Below are 22,399 nucleotides of genomic sequence, written 5' to 3' on the forward strand. Positions count from 1 at the left end.
GAATAATTGAGATACTTATGTTAACCCTTCAATGCATGACTGCATGACTGCATTGACAGTTCGCCTTCGAGAGACAAGTAAAGTTATTATTTTGGCGTTCATAGCGCGACTTTTGGGTAAATTATGAACTATAGGGTTATCCAATAAGAGGTTTCATTTTGATATTTGAAAAAAACTGGTATGTTTTAAGATAAATTAATGAATATTTATTGCATTGTTAAGAGAAAAGTATGCGATCAACGATGGAAAACGATATCAACCAAATGGCCGCCACGGCTACGGCTGCAACACCATATCCTTTTCATGACATTTTCCATGACCAATTCGCACATTTGCGGCTGTATGTCCTCGATAACTTCACGAATTCCATCTTTAATGTCTTCAATCGATTGTAGAGCATTGGCATAGACCTTATCTCTCACGTGGCACCAAGGAAAAAAGTCTAAAGGTTTTAATCACAAGATCTCGGGGGCCAACTGTGATAACCTCTTCGAGAAATAACACGGCCAGGAAATTTTTGTTGCAAAATTGCGATTGTTTCGTTGCTTGTGTGGCACGTAGCGCCATCTTGTTGAAAATAAACGTCGTCCACATCAATATCTTCCAATTCCGGCCATAAAAAATCATAAATCATAGCTCGATAGCGCAATTCATTCACCGTAACAGTTGCACCAGCCTCATTTTCGAATAAGTAACGTCCAATCACACCGCTAGCCCAAAAACCGCACCAAACAGTGACACGTTGAGGGTTTCGACTCTTCACATCACCAAGTTGTCCCAACAGCTCAAATTTTTTAACAAGTTTCACTATTGCTGGCCGAGAAGGCACTTCACGACGACCAAAAAGTGCTTTAGTTTCGCGAACTGTGATTGCAAAATTTTCACCGTTTCTATACTGAATTTTAACCATTTCAATGCGTTGTTGAAGCGTGTATCGTTGCATTTTTATTAATCGCGTAGTTTTAAGTTGTCAAATGTCAAAAGATGACAGCTTCAAAAGTGGCAGCTGCTTAACTTTTGGTTATGTAACAAATTTGATACACTATGCAGTCAAGGGTTAAGAAATTAAATTAATTAGATTACAAGTAACGTACCTTTGGCGGGGAAGCAGGTGGACTCCTTGGAAGTCCAAGATCTTCGTCTTCCTCGCTCGTGTCACCTCGAGCCCGTCTCCTTACAGCTGCAGCCAGTTCAGCCTGGAACAAAAGGACCAAAATTAATACATAAGGCAGTGAATTTCTAGGCCGGACTTCTTTGTACGTAGACTTCCATATTCTTAACAATATAAATATTATGTTTTGTATATTGAAAGCATTAACTTTGTGGATCATATTGATATATTATTTTGAGAAATAAAAAGACTTTGTTTTTTGATCCACTCACATTTTTATTAACAACTAACTTACTAGTTTCGGCAACAACCTTTTGCGCTCTTCAGGGGTTAATTTATTAAATAAAATTAAACCTAGAAGAGGACAACAGGTTGTTGCCGAAACTAGTTGGTTGTTGATAAAAATGTGAGTGGATCAAAAAACAAAGTTTGATTTCTCAAAATAATATAAAATAAATATTATATATTATATCAGACACCGTAGCTTAATGGTCAGCACGCTCGGGTACCGTTCTGGAGGTCCCGGGTTCGATTCCCAATGGGGATGAAATAAATATAAGTGATTTTTTCACTTTAATATTTATTCAATATTACCCTGGACTGGTACCTGAAGCAGAGGGCTTGATCTCCTTTCCTTCATGTGCTAATGATAATTATAACACTGCGTTTATATGATGTAGTGCCCTATGCACCACCGGGTGCGGCGGATAAGGGTTTGAAGATATCAGATGCTGGATTATTCACCCTGCGGATGACATGCCAATTTATTTTTCTAACCCTTATGCGCACCCAATGGTGCATGGGCCACTGCATCGTATTGACCCAGTGTTATCTTCCAGGTAATAGACCAGTCCAGGGTAATATTAATTAAATATTAGAGTGTAAAATCACTTATATTATATTTATCATTATCGGACCCGGGACCTCCAGCGTGGTAGCCAAGTGCGGTGACCACAGCGCTATGAAGGCGGACAAAATGTGTGATAAAATAAATTATATTGATATTATTAAAAAGAATACATGTGTATATGATCACATATAGACCTAAACAGGACATTACCCATATTCTTCTAGACAGGAGACGTCCCCAGCAGCGTCGTTGACTTCCGTTCTTGAGTCGCATCTGAGTGAGGCTTTAGAGGGCTTGAAAGAGTCCAAGCGAGGCTTCAAAGGGCTTGAAAGAGGTCCGAGGGAGGTTTCACGGGGCTTGCAATAGGTTTGAGAGAGGCTTCAGAAAGCTTGAACTTGAAAGATGTCCGAAAGAGGATTCGGGGGGCTTGAAAGAGGTCCAAATGATGCTTCAAAGGGCTCGAATGAGGTCCAAAAGATGCTTCAGAGGGTTTGAAAGCGGTCCTAGCGAGGCTTCAGAGGGCTTGAAAGGGGTCCGAGAAAGGCTTCAGAAGGCTTGAAATTGAAATAGGTCCAAAAAAAGGCTTCAGGCGGCTTGCAAGATGTCCGAGGGAGGCTTCAAAAGGTTTCAAAAGAGGTCAGAGGAAGGTTTCAGAAGACTTGAACTTGAAAAAGATCCAAGAGAGGCTTCGAAAGGCTTGAATGAGATCCAAAGGAAGGCTTGAAAGAGGTCCGACTTTTTACACTTATCCCACAGCGCCACTAAACTCCATGCTAGCCTGCAGCAAGCAACGAGGCACTGCCGAGCGCGCTAATCACATCACTGCGGTCTGGTTTTCACTCGAGAGTAATGAGGTATATGTAAGCGACACGCACTCGATGATAGCGCTTAATTAAAAGCGAATTGATAATCACTTTTGAAATATCAGTAGAAATCGTAATTTTAATTGTTGCTCTAATTATATGTGTCAGGTAGACAGAACATCATTCGTCACTTTTTGATTTTTATTATTGTATTTTAAATATTAATGTTTTTTAGAGTCCACTAAATCGTAATTTATAATAAAAATATAATTTGTAAAGGAAGAAAAAATAAAATTCTAAAATTTCGCAGAGGAAGACCGAGAAAAACATGGCACGATCAGGTATGCCAAATACTTGAAAGTGGTCAGGTTAGGAGTCGTAACAATCGGCGGGTATGTGTGAGGAGATGCATGAACGTGGAAGAGGCGAAGAATGTTTGCAAAGACAGAGTGGTGTGTCGTTCTATTCTCTCTGCCTACCCCTGCGGGGAAGCGGCGTGATGTAGTTAGTTAGTTGAATAACATTTTTTACAATGCGTAATTCAGCAGCCGTGTAAAAGCAAACTTTAATTGTGTAAATACCAAACTCTCAACTTCAAAATTTTAACCCAATTTGAAAGTTTAGAACTATAACCGTTTCAACTAAATTTAATTTCCTTTTCGCTTCTAGCTAACGAGGGATTTGAACCTGAATTTATAATTTACTTTCAAAATAAACCTTCTTAAAATTTGTGTAAATTTATTATAACTTTTCTCTATAAGTTCATATTTCAAAGTAATTTAAATCAATTCAATTCAAACCCTTATTCGCACCCCAATGGTGCATAGGGCACTGCATTATACAAACACAGTGTTAATTTTGATCGTTAACACACGAAGGAAAGGCGATCAGCCCTCCGCTTTAGGTACCAGTCCAGGGTAATATTAAATAAATATAACAGTGAAAAAATCACTTATATTTATTTGACCCCCCCTGGGAATCGAACCCGGGACCTCCAGAACGGTAGGCGAGCGTGCTGACCATTACACTACGGAGGCAGACGGGAGGCGGAGAAATGAACTCAATGAATATAAATGCCGGTTTTTTTATGTGAAAAACCATATCTTAAGGGTCTGATAATAAGAATATCGTTTTCGAGTTTCAATTTCAACTGTCAGAGATATCGCTCACTCCTTTCAAGAACGTCATAAATCAAAAAACTTGATTTTTCAGGAGAACGTTTTTAAAGTTTAAAAATATAACACAATGTATTAAAAATAAATATCAAGCCACTGATTGAGCTTACTACTGTGCAACAGATCTTTTTAGGTAAAACCTGAAAGTTTTTTCTCCATTTGAAAAATATTTAGTTTTTTTAAAATAATAATTTAACAATAGCTTTTCTTCAAAATACAAAAACAACACTTTCTGCCCTGTAGCGGGTAAATATTAAGTAAAAAATATGCCTCTTTTGCTGGGATGTAGTACATTTTCTGGGCATTCCGAAAACATCGAAAAATCGACAATTTTGCACAACTCAAAATTGTCTATTTTTGATTTATGACGTTCTTGAAAGGAGTGAGCGATATGTTGTCATACGTTTCCTCCATACTCCACGGTGAATGACAAAGTCCTACAGAAGAGTGGTGTTAGTTTATATGTACTGTTACAATGACCACAATCTGTACCACATACATTCAAGCCGCACATTGGGACATTGGACGCCAACCATAAATGATTTTAGTGAATTAGGATAAAATATTATTATGGCTGTAGATTAAGTTATAGTAAATAAAATAAAGTTATAGTAAATGTAGTAAATAAATCGTCCGCCTCCGTAGTGTAATGGTCAGCGCGCTCGGCTACCGTTCTGGAGTTCCCGGGTTCGATTCCCAAGGGGGGTAAAATAAATATAAGTGATTTTTTCACTGTCATATTTATTTAATATTACCCTGGACTGGTACCTGTAGCGGAGGGCTGATCACCTTTCCTTCATGTGTAAACGATCAAGATAACACTGCGTTTATATGACGCAGTGCCCTATGCACCATTTGGGTGCGGATAAGGGTTTTATATATTATTTTTATAAATAAAAATCTATTAGCGAAAGCTAAACTGGCAGTACACAACGGGGTCCTGGTTCCAACCCTTATGTATAGAAGCGAGGCCTACACCGGGGTACTGCTAGAAAATTTGGTGACGGATTTACAAACATGTATTTATGTAGATTGGCAGTGACAGGGATATTGAAAGCTTTTAAATGTAAATTCACAGTAAAATCGGGATACAATTTTATGTTGCTTCATATTTTCAATAAATTTCGGAAATTAGTTTTTAAAAAAACTTTGTTTTGCAAGAGCAGATCTGTCAAGAAACCTAGATGCTTCTGTATCAGATCTGGGAATGCGGTGGGATTTTCTTCTTATAGACGAGTTGCCAACCACTGGACAGTGTCACAAATCTACGGAAACGTGGGGCGAGCGCAGGAAATGAAATGTTTGCGGTCTAGACGTAAAGTCTGATACATTTCCATTTCAATCACTGGAATAGCGTTGTTTGAGTACACTTCAATTCGGCGACAAGCAAACTGTCACTTATCACTATACTAATTTACTTTACATTTCGTTCGCCACTGTTGTGAAGTAGTTGGGGCGTTTGGCCGTTAAACACGCTTGTATTATTTATAGAATACTAAAAAGTAGTCAGGTCAGGAGTCGGAATGATCGGCGTGTATGTATGAGGAGATGTGTGAATGTGGAAGAGGCGAAGATTGTGCGCAAAGACAGATGGTGTGGCGTTCTATTCTCTCTGCCTAGTATGTATGAGAAAATATATGAATGTGGAAGAGGAGAAGATTGTGTGCAAAGACATATGGTGTGGCGTACTAATCTCTCTGCCTAGTATGTATAACGTCATACATAAAAAAAAACTTAATTTTTCAGGAGATCGTTTTTACTACTACTACTACTACTACCATCACGCCGTTTCTCCGCAGGGGTAGGCAGAGAGGATGGAACGCCACACTCTTCTGTCCTGACATCCACTCCTCGCCTCCTTCACATCCATACATCTAGTCATACATGCCCTCCGATTACGCAGACTTAAAGTTTTTAAAGTTTAAAAATATAATACAACGTAGTTAAAATAAATATCAAGCCACTTATTGAACTTTTTACTGTGCAACAGATCTCTTTAGGTAAAACCTGAAGGTTTTTTCTCCATTTGAAAAATATTTAGTATATTTAAAAAAAATTATTAAAAATACCTTTTCTTCAAAATGCAAAATGGTAAATATTAAGTTAAAAATATGCCGCCTTTGCTGGGATATGGTACATTTTCTGGGCATTCCGAAAACATGCACAACTGAAAATTCACGAATTTTGATATATGACGTTGTTGAAAGGAGTGAGCAAAGTGTCTGGCAAATCAATGAAATTATAGTATTTTCTTATGACTAGGTATGTTAAAAAGATATATTAAATTAAAAATAGTTTACATATTTAGTTTTTGTTTTCAACAAGGGATTTATCTAAAACAAAGTGAATTGTATCGATGATAGCATTCCAAGAATATTGTAAAGCCGATCGTGGTACATTGTTCTATCGTAGCGAGATACGAGTAGCATGGTGATGCCATTTTAAAAAGGTCATGGCTTTAATGCCTATGGAGAGGTTACCTATATTTTAAACGCCCTATAAACTGAACAAGCGATCAGTTCAGGTTTTTACTTCAAAATGGACGCCTTAAAAATCAAATTAGCGTTTTAAAAAACAAATTGGACTTTCATAAAAAAAAATAATAATAATAATAATGTATTGTTTTTTGTTTCTTTTTTTATTTGTATACATTTATTTAAATCACAATTTATACATATTTAGAACTTTTTTGCAGAGACCCACCAAGCCACCTTGTGTGTCTTGTCGGTGGAGTTTTTTTTAAATACATTTTTTATTGTTTTTATCGATTTTAACCTAATATAGACACAAAAAAGAAAACAATTAGGAATATAAACATTTTATAAAATTCACTCTTGATCATTTACCCATTCCTTTATTTTGCCTTTGTTAAACTCTTAAACTCTTATCCGCACCCGATGATGCATAGGGCACTGCATCATAAAAACGGAGTGTTATCTTGATCGTTAACGCATGAAGGAAAGGTGATCAGCCCTCGGCTTCAAGCACCAGTCCAGGGTAATATTGAGGGTAATATATAACGTCCAATTTGTTTTGAAAACAGTCCAATTGTATGATTACTCTTGCCTATGACAGGTCATAAGCCCTGTAAATACTTAGATTTTCATATTCTTCTTTGTCTATGTTGAGATTTAATAAAATATACGATTTTTTTCATTGTCCGGTCATTCTTATGCAGATTACGTTTTGAACCAGTAACCTTTTGCTGGTATATTCACTACATTGACCTACAACCTCGGGCGACCTTTCGCCATTTCACACTGTTCTTTGTATGGAAATGTGAAAACACCCTGTTTGCTAATCATTTAAGAAATGGGGCGTTTTCATCAGTTTTCATTTGTTAATTTTATCAAAAAATATTTGAGGCCCTAATCGCACACAGAGAATTCAACGAACGGCCGGCTGCCGGAGAGACCACACGTCTCTCCACGCCCGATTTTAAAAATTATAAAAGTATATTGGATTTTTTTTAAAGAAAATACTAATTAAAGAAAATATTTTTATACATATTTTTTTAACTTTCAATAACTCTTCAAAACCATGTGTTTATTTGGAACTAATTTTTCATAACAAAAACGGTGTTTAAAGTAAAAATTACATTTACGTAAAATGTTACCTGGGTTTAACCTTTCCCTTCCGGTGCTAAAATAAAACGCGCGTCCCGGTGTTGGGTAGTCACTACACAATAAAAAATTAGCGATTTTAAATCGGAAAAATACAGATATTCATATCGAATTCCCTTTATTAATTATAAATGAAGTCAAAATTATAATAATTTAGATTTATTTGCTGAAAACATTAAAAAAATCATCTGGCTAAGCTCACGGAACAAGCAAAGGTCCACTCTTGTCGAAAACTCAAGAGCTACTCGGCTGTCCAAATTTAAAACACAGTAAGGGACATTTTTTGTAGTACGTTTTTTTGCATTTTTGGACTAAGCAGAGTCTACTTAGTCCATAAATGCAAAAAAAACGTACTACAAAAAAATGTCCCTTACTGTGTTTTAAATTTGGACAGCCGTACTGCCACTAACCCGCTAGCTAGTCAGAGAACATTGAGCTTTGAGCTCCTCACCCTTGCACAGCGCAAGTATGCAAGAGTGAGATGCGAATGTAGTTTCGCGGTTCCCGCACACTCTTCACGCGCTGTTTACACACGAATCTGTTTCCGATATTAACAAAATACCTCCGATGTACCCGATAAATTGTGATTATTACTAATATTATTTTTTTATCAATGCGTAAATATGTTATGGAGGAATACCTAAAATCTTAGCCTTGTATTTATTATATTTATAGAGATATTATGGTTATTAGAAGCAATGTGTACGAGGTACACAACACCGGGAAGGAAGGGTTGAAAGGGAAGGAAAATTGCTTTTTAAATATAATGAAAAAAGTTGCGATTTAACGTATGTAGGGACTGAAATATAGTACTTTTGTTGAAATATAGTATATTTACAACATTTTGAGTGTGTCCAAAGAAATTATCTGGTCAAATTATAAGCTTAAATAATAAAAATGAAAATTATATTTTCTGGCGTTTCTCATGTGTGTGATTATAATCCAGGATTCGGACCTCAAATACTAATAAAAGAGTTTCTGCTCAATAAATAACTTATTTTCATCTCACCAATAGATGTCACCAATAGATTCACTAGATTCAAGAATAATGTTTCAAATTTGGTTAATATATACAGAACTTCCAAGAATTTGAGTAGTGTGGTTGTCAATAATGGATAGAATTGGTGAATGTTGCAGCCTATGACGGTCGTCAGCCCCGTAAATGCCCAGACTTCCATATTCTTCTTCATCTTTGATGAGATGTCAAAAATAATATATAATATATTTGTTTGCGATATTTAATGGTCTAAACGGATTAATTCAGAAATAAATAACTTTGAAAATTTGAACTGACCATCTATCATGTATCTATAGTATATATGAAGATGACGCACTGACAAAAAAAAAACAGAGTACCACAAGTCCACTGGATTTCGCATCCCATTTACCGTTGCTAACCGACATTACATTTCGTTCCACATATCCTATACACTACGTCCATCCTCCTTCCTTATTCATTAGCGTTCTCCTCTTTTACGGAGAGGTAGATTTATGGTTACGGCACATCCTTTTCCACTGGGTCTCGTCAGCGCGGAATATTTTACTGTTTGGGCCCTATTTTGGGCGCAAAGGCAAACAGGTACACGACGAAATTCACTCGAAGACACGGTCTATATATAAGTTGACACAAGCATTCATTCTTTGTATGTGGAGGTCCTCATTAAAAAGTTACATTTCCAATATTGCACAAAAATCCTTTAAATGCAAATTTTTTCTGTTTACTGTATTATATCGAAATCTTAATTAAAGTTGCGATAAAACGTGACCAATCCTGTGTTAAACCAATATGAAATCATTAAATCGCATCAAAACATTTTTAATTTGTTGCAGACGGATGTTAGAGGTCAAAATAAAATATGGAACAAAGGCAAAATAAAGGAATGGGTAAATGATCAAGAGTTAATTTTATGAAAATTGTAAAATGTTTGTGTTCTTAATTTTTCTCCCTTTTTGTGTGTATATTAGGTTAAAATCGTTAAAAACAATATAAAATGTATTATTTTTTGACATCTCATCAAAGATGAAGAAGAATATGGAAGTCTGGGCATTTACGGGGCTTACGACCGTCATCGGCTGGTTTCAGTGATCACTTTACACACGTGTAACATTCACCAATTCTACCCATTATTGACAACCACACTACTCAATTTCTTGGAAGTTCTATATATATGAACCAATTTAGAAACCTTGTTCATGAATCACTAAAACTTCACTAGAGACATCTATTGGTGACATGTAAAGAAGCTTTTTATTAAGCAGAAACTCTTATATTAGTATGTGAGATCCGAATCCCGGATTATAATCACACACATGAGAAACGCCAGAAAATACCATTTTCATTTTTATTATTAAGCTTATAATTTGACCAGATAATTTATTTACAACATTTTGAGTGTGTCCAAATACTTGTTCACAAAATCTGGATTATCTCCAATTACAGGAGTTATTTTCATATTATTTTTTGAATTTTTCAAAAAATAATATGAAAATAACTCCTGTAATTGGAGATAATCCAGATTTTGTGAACAAGTATTTGGACACACTCAAAATGTTGTAAATATAAAATGTATTAAAAAAGAACTCCACCGACAAGACACACAAGGTGGCTTGGTGGGTCTCTGCAAAAAAATGTTCTAAATATGTAAAAATTGTGATTTAAATAAATGTATACAACTACAAATAAAAAAATGTGTTTATATGCATTTCGCATGATTTTGTGTAATTACGGGGGTCACGAACGGTGTTTAAAAATGATGCTGAATCCATTGAAACACGTGTGACAAAATATTTTAAGAAATAGTGGTTTTTACCAAGTAAAACTTAACCTAAAAATGGATAGATGTTACCACAAAGTGACTGCCGAATCAATGAATGACATTAAAGGTCTTGAATTGGTACATTTACAAAAAGATTTACAAAAAAAACAAATAGACCAGTCTAATGATATCGGTAACGACAAAACCCAGTCACTGGGTCAAATAAAATATAAATAAAAAAACTATATACCTAGATGTTAATTAGTTGTATAAAATGCAAACGTATGTATAAATGCTTTGTGTAATGGCCAGCACGCTCAGCTACCGTTCTGGAGGTCCCGGGTTCGATTCCCAGGGGGGGGTGGTCAAATAAAAATAAGTATTTTTTTCACTGTAATATTTATATAATATTACCCTGGACTGGTACCTGAAGCGGAGGGCTGATCACCTTTCCTTCATGTGTTCACTATCAAGATAACACTGCGTTTATATGATGCAGTGCCCTATGCACCATTGGGTGCGAATTAGGGTTAGAAGAAGAATAAGAAGAAGATAAAATCCAGTTCAACCGAGAAATGTAAGTAAAAAAACTGAAATTTTAAATCACCAGAGACAATTCATAAAGAATTGGTAGCACCTACCTACAATACAGAAAGTGTAATGGATTTTTTTAAACAGTAATTTTGTTTTTTCTCTACTGGTAGTATTCATTTAAAATAACCGTTACATCAAATACATTTGCAACACATTTAAACACAACAATGGAATTTAAATAAACAATCGCAAACAAGAAAAATGATTTTGCTGACTTCACTAATTTAATTTCTACACTTCATTCAACACTTTCTAACTCTGAATCTATGTTTAAAACTTAATTTAACCCGTTTACGCTGAAGCATCGAGTTAATCTAAACTTAAAATTAATTTTAAAAAATCTAAAATGATGAAAAAAGCCGTTTTCTTACCTATTATATTTGTTAATGTGTTTTGGTAATAGATACCATTGAACCGTTGATTTTTCATAGAAAATTGGAGATGATATCAAAGTATTGATTATGTGAGTATAGTATATAACTGGGATTCTCAATCTTTTTTAGCGACGGAACCTCTACTATAAAACACTAACTATTTTACAGAACCTTAAAATAAGTAAAACCTGTTTTATTTTTTTACCAACATTTCTAAGTTCATTACTCTACAAGACTTTTGTTCGCCTCCATAGTTTAATGGTCAGCACGCTCGGCTACCGTACCGAAGGTCCCGGTTTCAAATACCAGGGGGAGTAAAATAAATATAAGAGATTTTATCACTCCAATATTTAATCAAAATTACCCTGGACTGGTACCTGAAGGGGAGGACTGACTTTTTCTTCATTTGTTTACTATCTAGATAACAGTTATGTGTCGGGTTGTGGTCCCGTGGTTAGTGTCGCGGACTCTTAAGTCAGAGTTTCTCGGTTCGAACTCACTATCACAATTTGATACCTATTTTTTATAATGAGCCGCTTAGACTCACAGAAATAGTATAAAATTGAAATATTAGTGTAAATAATTAAAACACAAATATTTATAGCATTTTACGACATCTCATCAAAGATGAAAAAGAACATGGAAGTCAGCACCGTAAATGCCAAGACTTTCATATTCTTCTTCATCTTTGATGAGATGTCAAAAAATAATATGAGAATAACTTCTGTAAATGGAGATAATCCAGATTTTGTGAACTAATATTTGGACACACTCAAAATATTGTTAGTAAATATTTATCTTAATAAGGAAAAAACACCGCGTTTATATGATGCAGTGCCCTATGCACCATCGGATTCGGATAAGGGTTTGAATGAATGAATATATTCGTTTTCTGGGATCATACGTCATAAGATATTTTAATCTAGCTTTTTTCTAGCGATTTCGTTAATCGATTGTTGTAGAATATAACGAGATCGCCTATCGGAACGGAATTTGTTTTACGAAAGTCGATCGGTCTCCATCTTAGCACATTTGTCGTCATCCGATAGCGCGCACCTACGGACGATACGTCTCCACATAACGTATGGTCACGCACGGCGGACCGTAATCGCTATTGGCACGCACATCACTACGGCCGCATCACAAGAGATAAGTCGAAAACAAAATCGGTCAAAATCGACTGACGATCGGCACGTCACACCGCAGCCTACTATCGAACACTTTTAGAAAATTGAATATGGTTTTCCAAATTTGTATTTATTTAGATTGGCAGTTGCAAATTCAGTGGTGTTAAATGTGGTAGTGATTGTCCTGACGAAGAGACGGGTACGTCTCGAAACCGGTAGGCATAAAAATCTCGGTGAGTGGTTATATATACTAATATTACTAACATTTTTGAAAAAAAAAATAAAAATGACTAACCACAAAGTAAATGCTTCAAATATTAATAATAGTGAGAACAGCCGGGTTGTGATCCCGCGGTTAGTGTTGCAGACTCTTAAGTCAGAATTTTTCGGTTCGAACCCGCTCTACCACAATTTGATACCTATTTCTAATAACGAGCCGCTTAGGCTCACAGAAATAGTATGAAATTGAAATATTTGTGTAAATAATAAAAACAAATATTTCTCTTTTTTTTTAAATGCATTAAATGTTTTATTGATTTTAAAACATATTAAATACATAAGTCACATATATAATATTCCGGATAAATAATTTTGGTATTAAGCTTGACAAGACTAAAACGCAAATAAGAAAGTAAAAAAATAAAAATATACAAAACTAACACAGGGCAAAATTTAAGGCGGGACATGTCGCTCACTCCTTTCAACATCATATATCAAAAAACTTGATTTTTCAGGAGATCGTTTTTAATGTTTAAAAATGTAATAAAATGTATTAAAAATAAATATCAAGACACTTATTGAACTTTTTATTGTGCGACAGATGTTTTTAGGTAAAACCTGAATGTTTTTTCTGCCTTCGAAAGATATTTAGTAAATTTAAAAAAATAATTATACAATACCATATCTTCAAAATGCAAAACAACACTTTCTGTCCTGTGGCGGGTAAATATTAAGGATTGGCGATCATAATAGAGATAAACATCTCGGAAAAGAAGTGATAACATTTAACCATACTGCATACATCGATATGAGATCAAAAGATGTTGCAAAAGTCATGCGTAAAAATAACTTACACGCAATTTACGATGAGTCGAGTGAAAAGGTAAAATTACCCTTCCCGCCCAACACCACTAGTCGATTGAAACGGTAAAATTACCCTTCCTGCAGATAGTGTGTTAAGTTGAAAATATGCCGCTTTTCCTTGGATATAGTACATTTTCTGGGCATTCTGAAAACATGCACAACTGAAAATTGTCGATTAATTGTATATGACGTTATTGAAAGGAGTGAGCGATGTGTGTGTAACTGAAGGCCAAACATACATTGAAACAAACATAATCAGTATATGTATTAAGAAGTATTTGATGTTGGGTCAGCAAAATTAGAGCACTTTCGTCATAAATAGCAATTAAAAAACCGTTTTTTTTATGAATTATGACGTGCTGAAAATATCAGGTTATTCATTGCGGTTAATGTGAATGTTTGATCCTGTCGGAATTTTAATGTGTCCATGCACATATTTGGGTGATGTCGTCAGACGCCAATAAGAACGGACGCCTTCGCACGATATCGATCTAGGGCAGAATATCGGACCAATAACGTCACATCACTACAAGTCACGTGGGTGGGTCACACAGTTTGACAAGCGAAAGCATATTTTTAGTGCAATATTGCGAAACTGCAGATATAGCGATAACTTTTGCCTGGATTTTAATTTTTTTTATATAAATACTTGGTAAATACCGCTATTTTTAAAAATATACACGTTTTTCGATGCATTCCGCATCATTTTCAAATACCGTACCGTAGAACGGGGCTACTTGAACTTTGATGTGTAACTTGAGCCCGGTACAAATTTTTTTTATCTGTATTTCGTCTACAATAATGAACGTAGCGACATGATTCATTATTTCCCTGACAGGTGACACTTATTGTCACGATACTTCGATCGATACCACGGTCTAAATGTTTTTTTTGTACTGGGCTCAAGTAACACATCAAAGTTCAAGTAGCCCCGTTCTACGGTATATGAAGCTAAGTCTGAATTTTAGAGTTGTGTCCTTGGGACGTTGAAGAATGAATAGGGGATAGAAGCTATTTTTTATTTATTTTTTATTTTTTATCAGTGGAAACATGGACAATAAGCGGTAGGCTTTAGTCGCCTACTCACATATATATATATATATATATATATATATATATATATATATATATATATATATATATATATATATATATATATATATATATATATATAATTAGAATTTAGAATTTTTCACTCATGAATTATATGAAATTATAGTAACTTTAATCATTAAGAGTAAGTAGGAATAGTCTATGGAATGTATAAAATCGGATTTTATAAAATAAAATTTAAACTTTGTTATTTAATCTTTAGGGATAGATATTTGCTAAACTTAAACTGAGAAGTATTCATATATATATATATATATATATATATATATATATATATATATATATATATATATATATATATATATATATATATATATATATATATATACAGTATCTACTCAATGAATTAGGGCCACCCATTATTTTTTTGAATACTCTGAAATCTTTTGGATTATTACATTTATTTTACATAAATACTTTAAGTTTTTTATTGACATCTAATATCATGTATATTACCTTCAATAATATGTAAAATATACCTGGATTATTTAAGCGTTTACAAAATTTTAAACCCTTTTTCTGAGAAAGGTCCCTAATTAGCACAGGTAGACAGATAGTTGAAAGTTAAAAAAAAAGCCCTATCTCATTTATTAGTGAAGTTTCTTGAGTTCTGATTGTTGTTTTGTTCAGAGAGGTTATATAGTTATCGTGTCTTGTGAAAAAAACTTAATATTTAATTTTAGTTCATAAAGTATAATTTTTTTTTGTAAACACAAGTGTTTTTTTTGAAAAGGACAAAATGGGAAAAAGTAAAGACATTTCTGAGGAAAAAAAGTCTAGTGTTATAGTGCTACTGAAATTAGGAATACTATCTAATAGAGAAATTTCAAAAAAAGAAAACGTTTCTCGTCAAACAGTGGACAAAATTTCAAAATCAATAAAAAATCAGTCACCCGCCACCAGCAATCAGCGAAAGAACTGTCGTAAGATTAGAAAAACAACACCGAGGACTGATCAAAAAATCGTTCAAAGTGCCTTAGAAAACCGAAGTGCATCAGCAAAAACATTAAAAATAAAATTGGAAGAAGAGGGTATAAATATATCGGTATCAACACTGAGGCGACGTCTTTACGAAGTAAATCTGAAATGCAGGCGCCCTGTAAAAGTACCAAAATTGACACCACGAATGAAAGCGGATCGATTAAAATGGGCCAGGCTACATCGAAATTACTCGGTAGATGATTGGAAAAAGGTATTTATTTAAATTGAATTTTCAACATATCATTTTAGTCAATAAACTTATATATTTGAATTAAACTTAAATTTTCATTATTTTTCAGGTCATCTTTAGTGATGAGTGCCGGTTAGAAGCCGTGACAGAGAGCCGTCGATTCGTCAGGAGAACACCAATGGAACGTTACAATGAGGCCTGTGTGGTTAAAGTTATCAAACACCCCCCTGCAACAATGATATGGTCATGTATTATTAACAATTTACCTGGGCCATTGTTTTTCGTGGAAGGAACAATGAACCAAAATTCCTATAAGCAGGTCCTCGAACGAATTTTATTGCCCTTCTACCATACACTCGACCCAACAGAAGGTCCATACACCTTCATGCAGGATGGGGCACCTTGCCACCGGGCTAAATCAATAATAAAAATTTTGTCTAACAAAAATCTGCCTTTGCTCCCCTGGCCTGGAAATTCTCCGGACCTTAATCCTATAGAAAACGTATGGAGCATGTTAAAAAATAAGGTATACTCATTCCCAAATCCGACAGTAGACTGTCTAAAAAAAAAAATTCAAAAAATTAGGTCAGAAGACGAAGAAATAAAAAACACGATAAAACAGTGCATTTTAAGTATGCCAAAAAGAATTGAGGCAGTTATTTCTGCCAAAGGTGGAAATAATAAATACTAACTATATTTATATGAAAATATATACATAATTTAAGCGTAATAAAGTGTTCTTGTGTAAATAAAATTCAATGTTGTTTTATTCAAGGTTTTCTCTGAGTTATTCCTGTTTGAATTGAGAAATTGCGCGAAATTCTGCGTGGCCCTAATTCATTGAGTAGATACTGTATATATATATATATATATATGAATACTTCTCAGTTTAAGTTTAGCAAATATCTATCCCTAAAGATTAAATAACAAAGTTTAAATTTTATTTTATAAAATCCGATTTTATCCATTCCATAGACTATTCCTACTTACTCTTTGTGATTAAAGTTACTATAATTTCATGTAATTCATGAGTGAAAAATTCTAAGCAACAAGACTCGCTCACACAGATACTCAAACTAATAATAAAAATGAAAATGGTATTTTCTGGCGTTTCTCATGTGTGTGATTATAATCCAGGATTCGGATCTCACATACTAATATAAGAGTTTCTGCTTAATAAAAAGCTTTTTTACATCTCACCAATAGATGTCTCTAGTGAAGTTCTAGTGATTCATGAACAAGGTTTCTAAATTGGTTCATATATATAGAACTTCCAAGAATTTTAGTAGTGTGGTTGTCAATAATGGGTAGAATTGGTGAATGTTACACGTGTGTAAAGTGATCACTTAAACCAGCCTATGACGGTCGTAAGCCCCGTAAATGCCCAGACTTCCATATTCTTCTTCATCTTTGATGAGATGTCAAAAAATAATATGATACTCAAACTGCTCAAAACAACCAAGTACCATTACACAAAAAAAATCACTCAAATATTTTACATTATAAATTGTTTAATACGTTTCTAATTCAATTTAAAAATATCATTTCCTCTTTATTACATTCGGCCCGGATACAATCATCTCTCTTGTTCCGACAGGCCTCGGGGCGGTCATTACCGTAATGGTAAGATCTTGCACACCGTGAAATTACCGGTTATCGCTAGCAAGAAGTGTCCACTCTCGCTAAATTACCGTAAAAATTTGCGCAGCAAATGAACTTGAACTTTCGGTAAACTTGCTGACAGTAAATTGTCAACCGGATAAAACAAGCAAGAATAGCATTCAACAAGAATGCTGATATTATATATTTCATCTACTGTACATCACTCATGTAAAAGAATTTATTTGAGCACTAACATAATACCATTTGACATTCTACCAACTTATGAGATTACAAATACAATGCTTCAAATAATGTTTGAAACGACTTGTAGGCGGGTAGCTACTACTACTACCAAGTTGGCAACACTGAACTACTGCTACTACCAAGTTGCCAACCCGAGCGGATTCAACAAAAGCGGCCAACCGGAGCGCGGAGACCAAGATTCGCCTGTATCGCTCGATTGCTAAAGGACGTATATTTTAGCTTCACATTTAATTCAAAGTTCCATAATCAATTAGATATATTATAATAGCAATATCAATAGTAATTAAAGTGTAAGAATATATCAATAAACAAACTGTAAGTAAGCATTTCTTTTAAATATCCTATTCTGGCTTCCCGCACAATAACACACGCACGAGGTGGCTAAAGACTCACAGCAATATCATACCGATTTTTAACAAATAAATTCATTATCATAATACACGAGGACGTAACAAAATACATGTGGAGCCGATAAACACTACTAAATTTGGGGTAAGGTCCTTAAAATATATTGCCTATAACCAAATTAACCAGCTGCCTGACATATATAATATACAAGGCTGAGATAAGCATCGTCGATAAAATTTAAAAAAATGTTGAGATGGTTTGGACGTGTGGAATGAGTGTGAAAAGAACTGTAAAACAAATTTATAAGGCGAGTGTAGATTAAGAGGATAACTCGGCTGAATAAAGTATTTCAAATCTTTAAAGTGGTCAGCTCAGGAGTGGAGTCGGAATAGTTGGCGGGTATGTATGTGAAAATGCATTAATGTGGAAGAGACAAATAATGCTTGCAAAGACAGCTGTACGGCGATCTATTCTCACTGCCTACCTCTGCGGAAAACTGGCGTGACGTTTAGCTACTTGTATAGTAAGATAATTTATCGGGCGAATGTAATTGGAAAAAGGAGCAGAGGAAGACCGAGAAAAACTTGGCACGATCAAGTACGTCAAATACTTGAATGTGATCAGGTTAGGAGTCGAAACAATCGGCGGGTATGTGGAGGAGATGCATGAACGTGGAAAAGGCGAAGAATTTTTGCAAGGACAGAGTGGTGTGGCGTTCTATTCTCTCTGCCTACCCCTGCGGGGAAGAGGCGTGATGGTTAGTTAGTTTTTATTCATAGTTACATTAGCACTATTTAAACAATCTGCAGCACTTTTTAACCAAATTTCGATGGCGCTAATAAGGCGGCACATGATGTTCTGGCGATTTAATGCTGACGCATGTCGGATTAGTTTTCTGCAAATACAAGCTGTTGCGTGCAAACATTCCTCCCACCATTTTAATAATTGGCCAGTTTGAATGTAAACGCCAACAAAAAAGAATAATTACGAATTACAGATATAATTGCCAAGGAAAAAGTATCGAAACAATTACGATAAAAATCGAAACTTATGGGTACCGGGAAAAAAACCGTATGTTGTATATGGTAATAACTATATGTGTATAATATCCGCCTCATGGTATTATGGTCAAAGTATTAAGCTGCCATGCTGGAGATCCCGGGTTTGATTCCTAGGATGGGGTTCATTTAACCCGTAAGCTGCGGATCGCATCTATTGTCGTTTTTTATAGAAGTACCGTTGACTGCGGATCGCATGCATAGTCGTTTTTCAACTTTACGTACTTATATCAACACCTATGGATAATTTTTTGCACTTAAATTTGGTTCGAGGCATGGATAAATTAGTTCTCTTTGATTTATTGTCATACAATATAAAAATTATTTTAATTTAGTGTCAACTTTATCGTAAATACTTCCGGTCGGCTCGTGCTCCGCAGATACGACAGCCGCGTCTTCTATACAGCCCCCATACTTTAGGCCGCGAGTCCGTAAATGTTAATATTTTTGTGTAAATACACCATAAAAACATGATAAGTAAAGTGCATTGTGTACTGTGAACATCTATGATGGATATCCGAAAGATTCACTACAAAAAATAGGCAAAAATATGCTTTTTTTGTCAAAAATATTGTAATGTAAAATAATCCAGCACGGGACGGAAAGTTTGACACTCGAAATCGAGCAGCTTAGAGGTTAAAAAAAATGATTAAGACATTTTACAGAACAGTTACATAAATACATTAACATTGATTAGTAACAAAAAACAGGTATTTGTAAGATTCAAGTAACACAATTTCACATATGAGATTTAATATAAATACCTTGAAGAGGAAAAGAGAGGGAGAAAAGGGGAAAAGGGAAAGGTAAAGAAATATACGTGATTTTTCACTGTAATATTTATTCAATATTGCCCTGGACTAGTCCCTGAAGCGCATGAGTGATCACCTAGCGTTCATGTAAGTAATGATTAAGATAACACAGCGCCAATACGATGCAGTGCCCTTTACACAACTGAGTGCGGATAATGGTTAGAAGAAGATTTTTTTAAATACATATTTTACTTGGTAAATACCACTATTTCTTAAAATCTAGTGTGATCAGTGTTTCGATGCATTCTTAAAACATCTTGAAAATGATGCAAAATGTATCGAAACACGTGTCACAATAGATTTTAATAAACAGTGGTATTTACTAAGTAAAACTTATGTTACAATATATATCGCTCACTCCTTTCGAGAACGTCATAAATCAAAAAAACTTGATTTTTCAGGAGAACGTTTTTAAAGTTTAATAATAAAATACAATGTATTAAAAATAAATATCAAGCCACTTATTCAGATATAACAGATCTTTTAAGGTAAAACCTGAAGGTTTTATCTCACTTCCAAAAATATTTAGTATATTTAAAATATTAATTAAACAATACTTTTTCTTCAAAATGCAAAAACAACACTTTCTGCCCTGTGGCGGGTAAATATTAAGTTTAAAATATGTCGCTTTTGCTGGGATATAGAACATTTTCTGGGCATTCCGAAAACATGCACAACTGAAAATTGACGATTTGTGATACATGACGTTGTGGAAAGGAGTGAGCGATATGTTACTGTGTGGTATGTAGTTGGAATGGGGTTTGTTCGCGACTCGTGACTCAGGCGCAATTTGTGTAAGAGAAAAGCTCTGCAAAAAATATCCAAACCTGTCTAGACGAAAACGATTCATCCGTAAGATGCGTCATCTCCAAATTTATAATAGATTTATTACTTCCTCGAGTCAGAATCGAAATAAATAGTAGGTCTGTCTCCTTTTACTCAACAATTCAATCAAGTCCTTTATTTAGTCTGAGGTATATCGAAAAAGAAAGATTTAAATTGGAAACAGAACGTGCGTAAGAAGGTATGCTTCTTCTTCTTCAAACCCTTATCCGCACCCCCGATGGTGCATAGGGCACTGCATCATAAAACACAGTGTTATCTTGATCACACGTGAAGGAAAGGTGATCAGCCCTCCGCTTAGGTACCAGTCCAGGGTAATATTGAATGATTAGAGTGTAAAAATCACTCATATTTATTTGACCCCCCCTGGGAATCGAACCCGGGACCTCCAGAACGGTAGCCGAGCGAGCTGACCATTACACTACGGAGACGGACGGACGAAGAAAAAAAACACATAAAAAATAAGTGTAATACAAAAAATATATTACTAACAAACATAAACAATTAATAATAAGTGTAAGTCCCTGTGTTTTTTTTTGTTTTTTTAAATTTTAAGGTAATTTTATAATATGTTTTTATGGGCAAAATTGTGGAGAAATTGTCTATTCGCGTAATAAGCCCCAAAACTCGAATGGAAACACTCAAATTTCATGCGTACAACCTTCAGAAGTTGTACATACTTAGGGCTTAATGTAGTGAGGTACATTTACAGGTATTAAGGACCACTCCAGGGTATCCTTATGGATGAGCGATACAGGAAAATTCCACCCTTTTAAAGAATATGTTTTAAAAGATTCATAATACTTCGTTTCAATAATAACAGAAGTGTTTTGAAGTACCGTAGAACGGGGCTACTTGGACTTTGATGTGTTACTTGAGCCCAGTACAAAAAAAAATCTGTATTTGGTCTACAATAATGAACGTATCGACATGATTCATTGTTTCCCTGCCAGGTGACACTTATTGTCACGATACTTCGATCGATACCGCGATCTAAATATTTTTCTTGTACTGGGCTCAAGTAACACATCAAAGTTCAAGTAGCCCCGTTCTACGGTACCTACTCATATGAGAAATATTTAAAGTGTAAGAAGGATCCTTACACGCAAACAAAACCCAATGATTTAATTTCATTAATTGATTCGGCAGTCACTTTATAGTAATATCTATCCATTTTCAACTCAAGTTTTGGTAAATACCATTATTTCTTAAAATCCATTGTGACACGTGTTTCGATGCATTCCGTATCATTTTCAAACACCGGTGATATGATACGATGTTTGAAAGTGATGCAGAATGCATCGAAACACGTATCACTAAAGATTTTAAGAAATAGTGGCATTTACCAAGTAAAACTTAAATTTCTATTGATTCAAAACACAGTCTGAATTTACAAGATAGCTATTTCGCCGCGTAAGTAAGTCGAAACTGACTACAATAAAACAATTATGTTTTGTTTCGGCATTCACATTTAGGTAAGACATGACAAAATAAAACACTTATTTTTTATTACTTGAGTATTATAAACGAATAGTTTCGTAACATACAGATACTTCCGAAACTAGTCGTAACAATGTAGTACTCAAGTGGTAAAAAGCAAGTGTTTTATGTATAATTTTTAATAAAACAAAATAAAACCGAATAAATTCGATTTTATAAACTTTTAAAAGACACTCGAAGAATGGTGATAAT

General features: G+C 34.6%; 1 protein-coding gene across 2 annotated transcripts in view; it reads right to left on the reverse strand.

Moving 5' to 3' along the window:
- The window catches only part of LOC148309499 (uncharacterized), a 206,333-nt gene that overhangs the window by 75,278 nt on the left and 108,656 nt on the right, over positions 1-22,399 (reverse strand). For both annotated transcript variants that reach the window (XM_088260053.1, XM_088260052.1), the window contains exon 6: positions 1,095-1,196. In XM_088260053.1, coding sequence (XP_088116179.1) covers positions 1,095-1,196 — 102 coding nt within the window. The remainder of the gene's footprint in view (positions 1-1,094; positions 1,197-22,399) is intronic.

The sequence above is a fragment of the Brachycentrus maculatus genome, unplaced genomic scaffold (assembly GCF_059751285.1).
Source record: "Brachycentrus maculatus isolate JH-2025_06_01 unplaced genomic scaffold, ASM5975128v1 h1tg000122l, whole genome shotgun sequence".
In the NCBI taxonomy this organism is placed as follows: domain Eukaryota; kingdom Metazoa; phylum Arthropoda; class Insecta; order Trichoptera; family Brachycentridae; genus Brachycentrus; species Brachycentrus maculatus.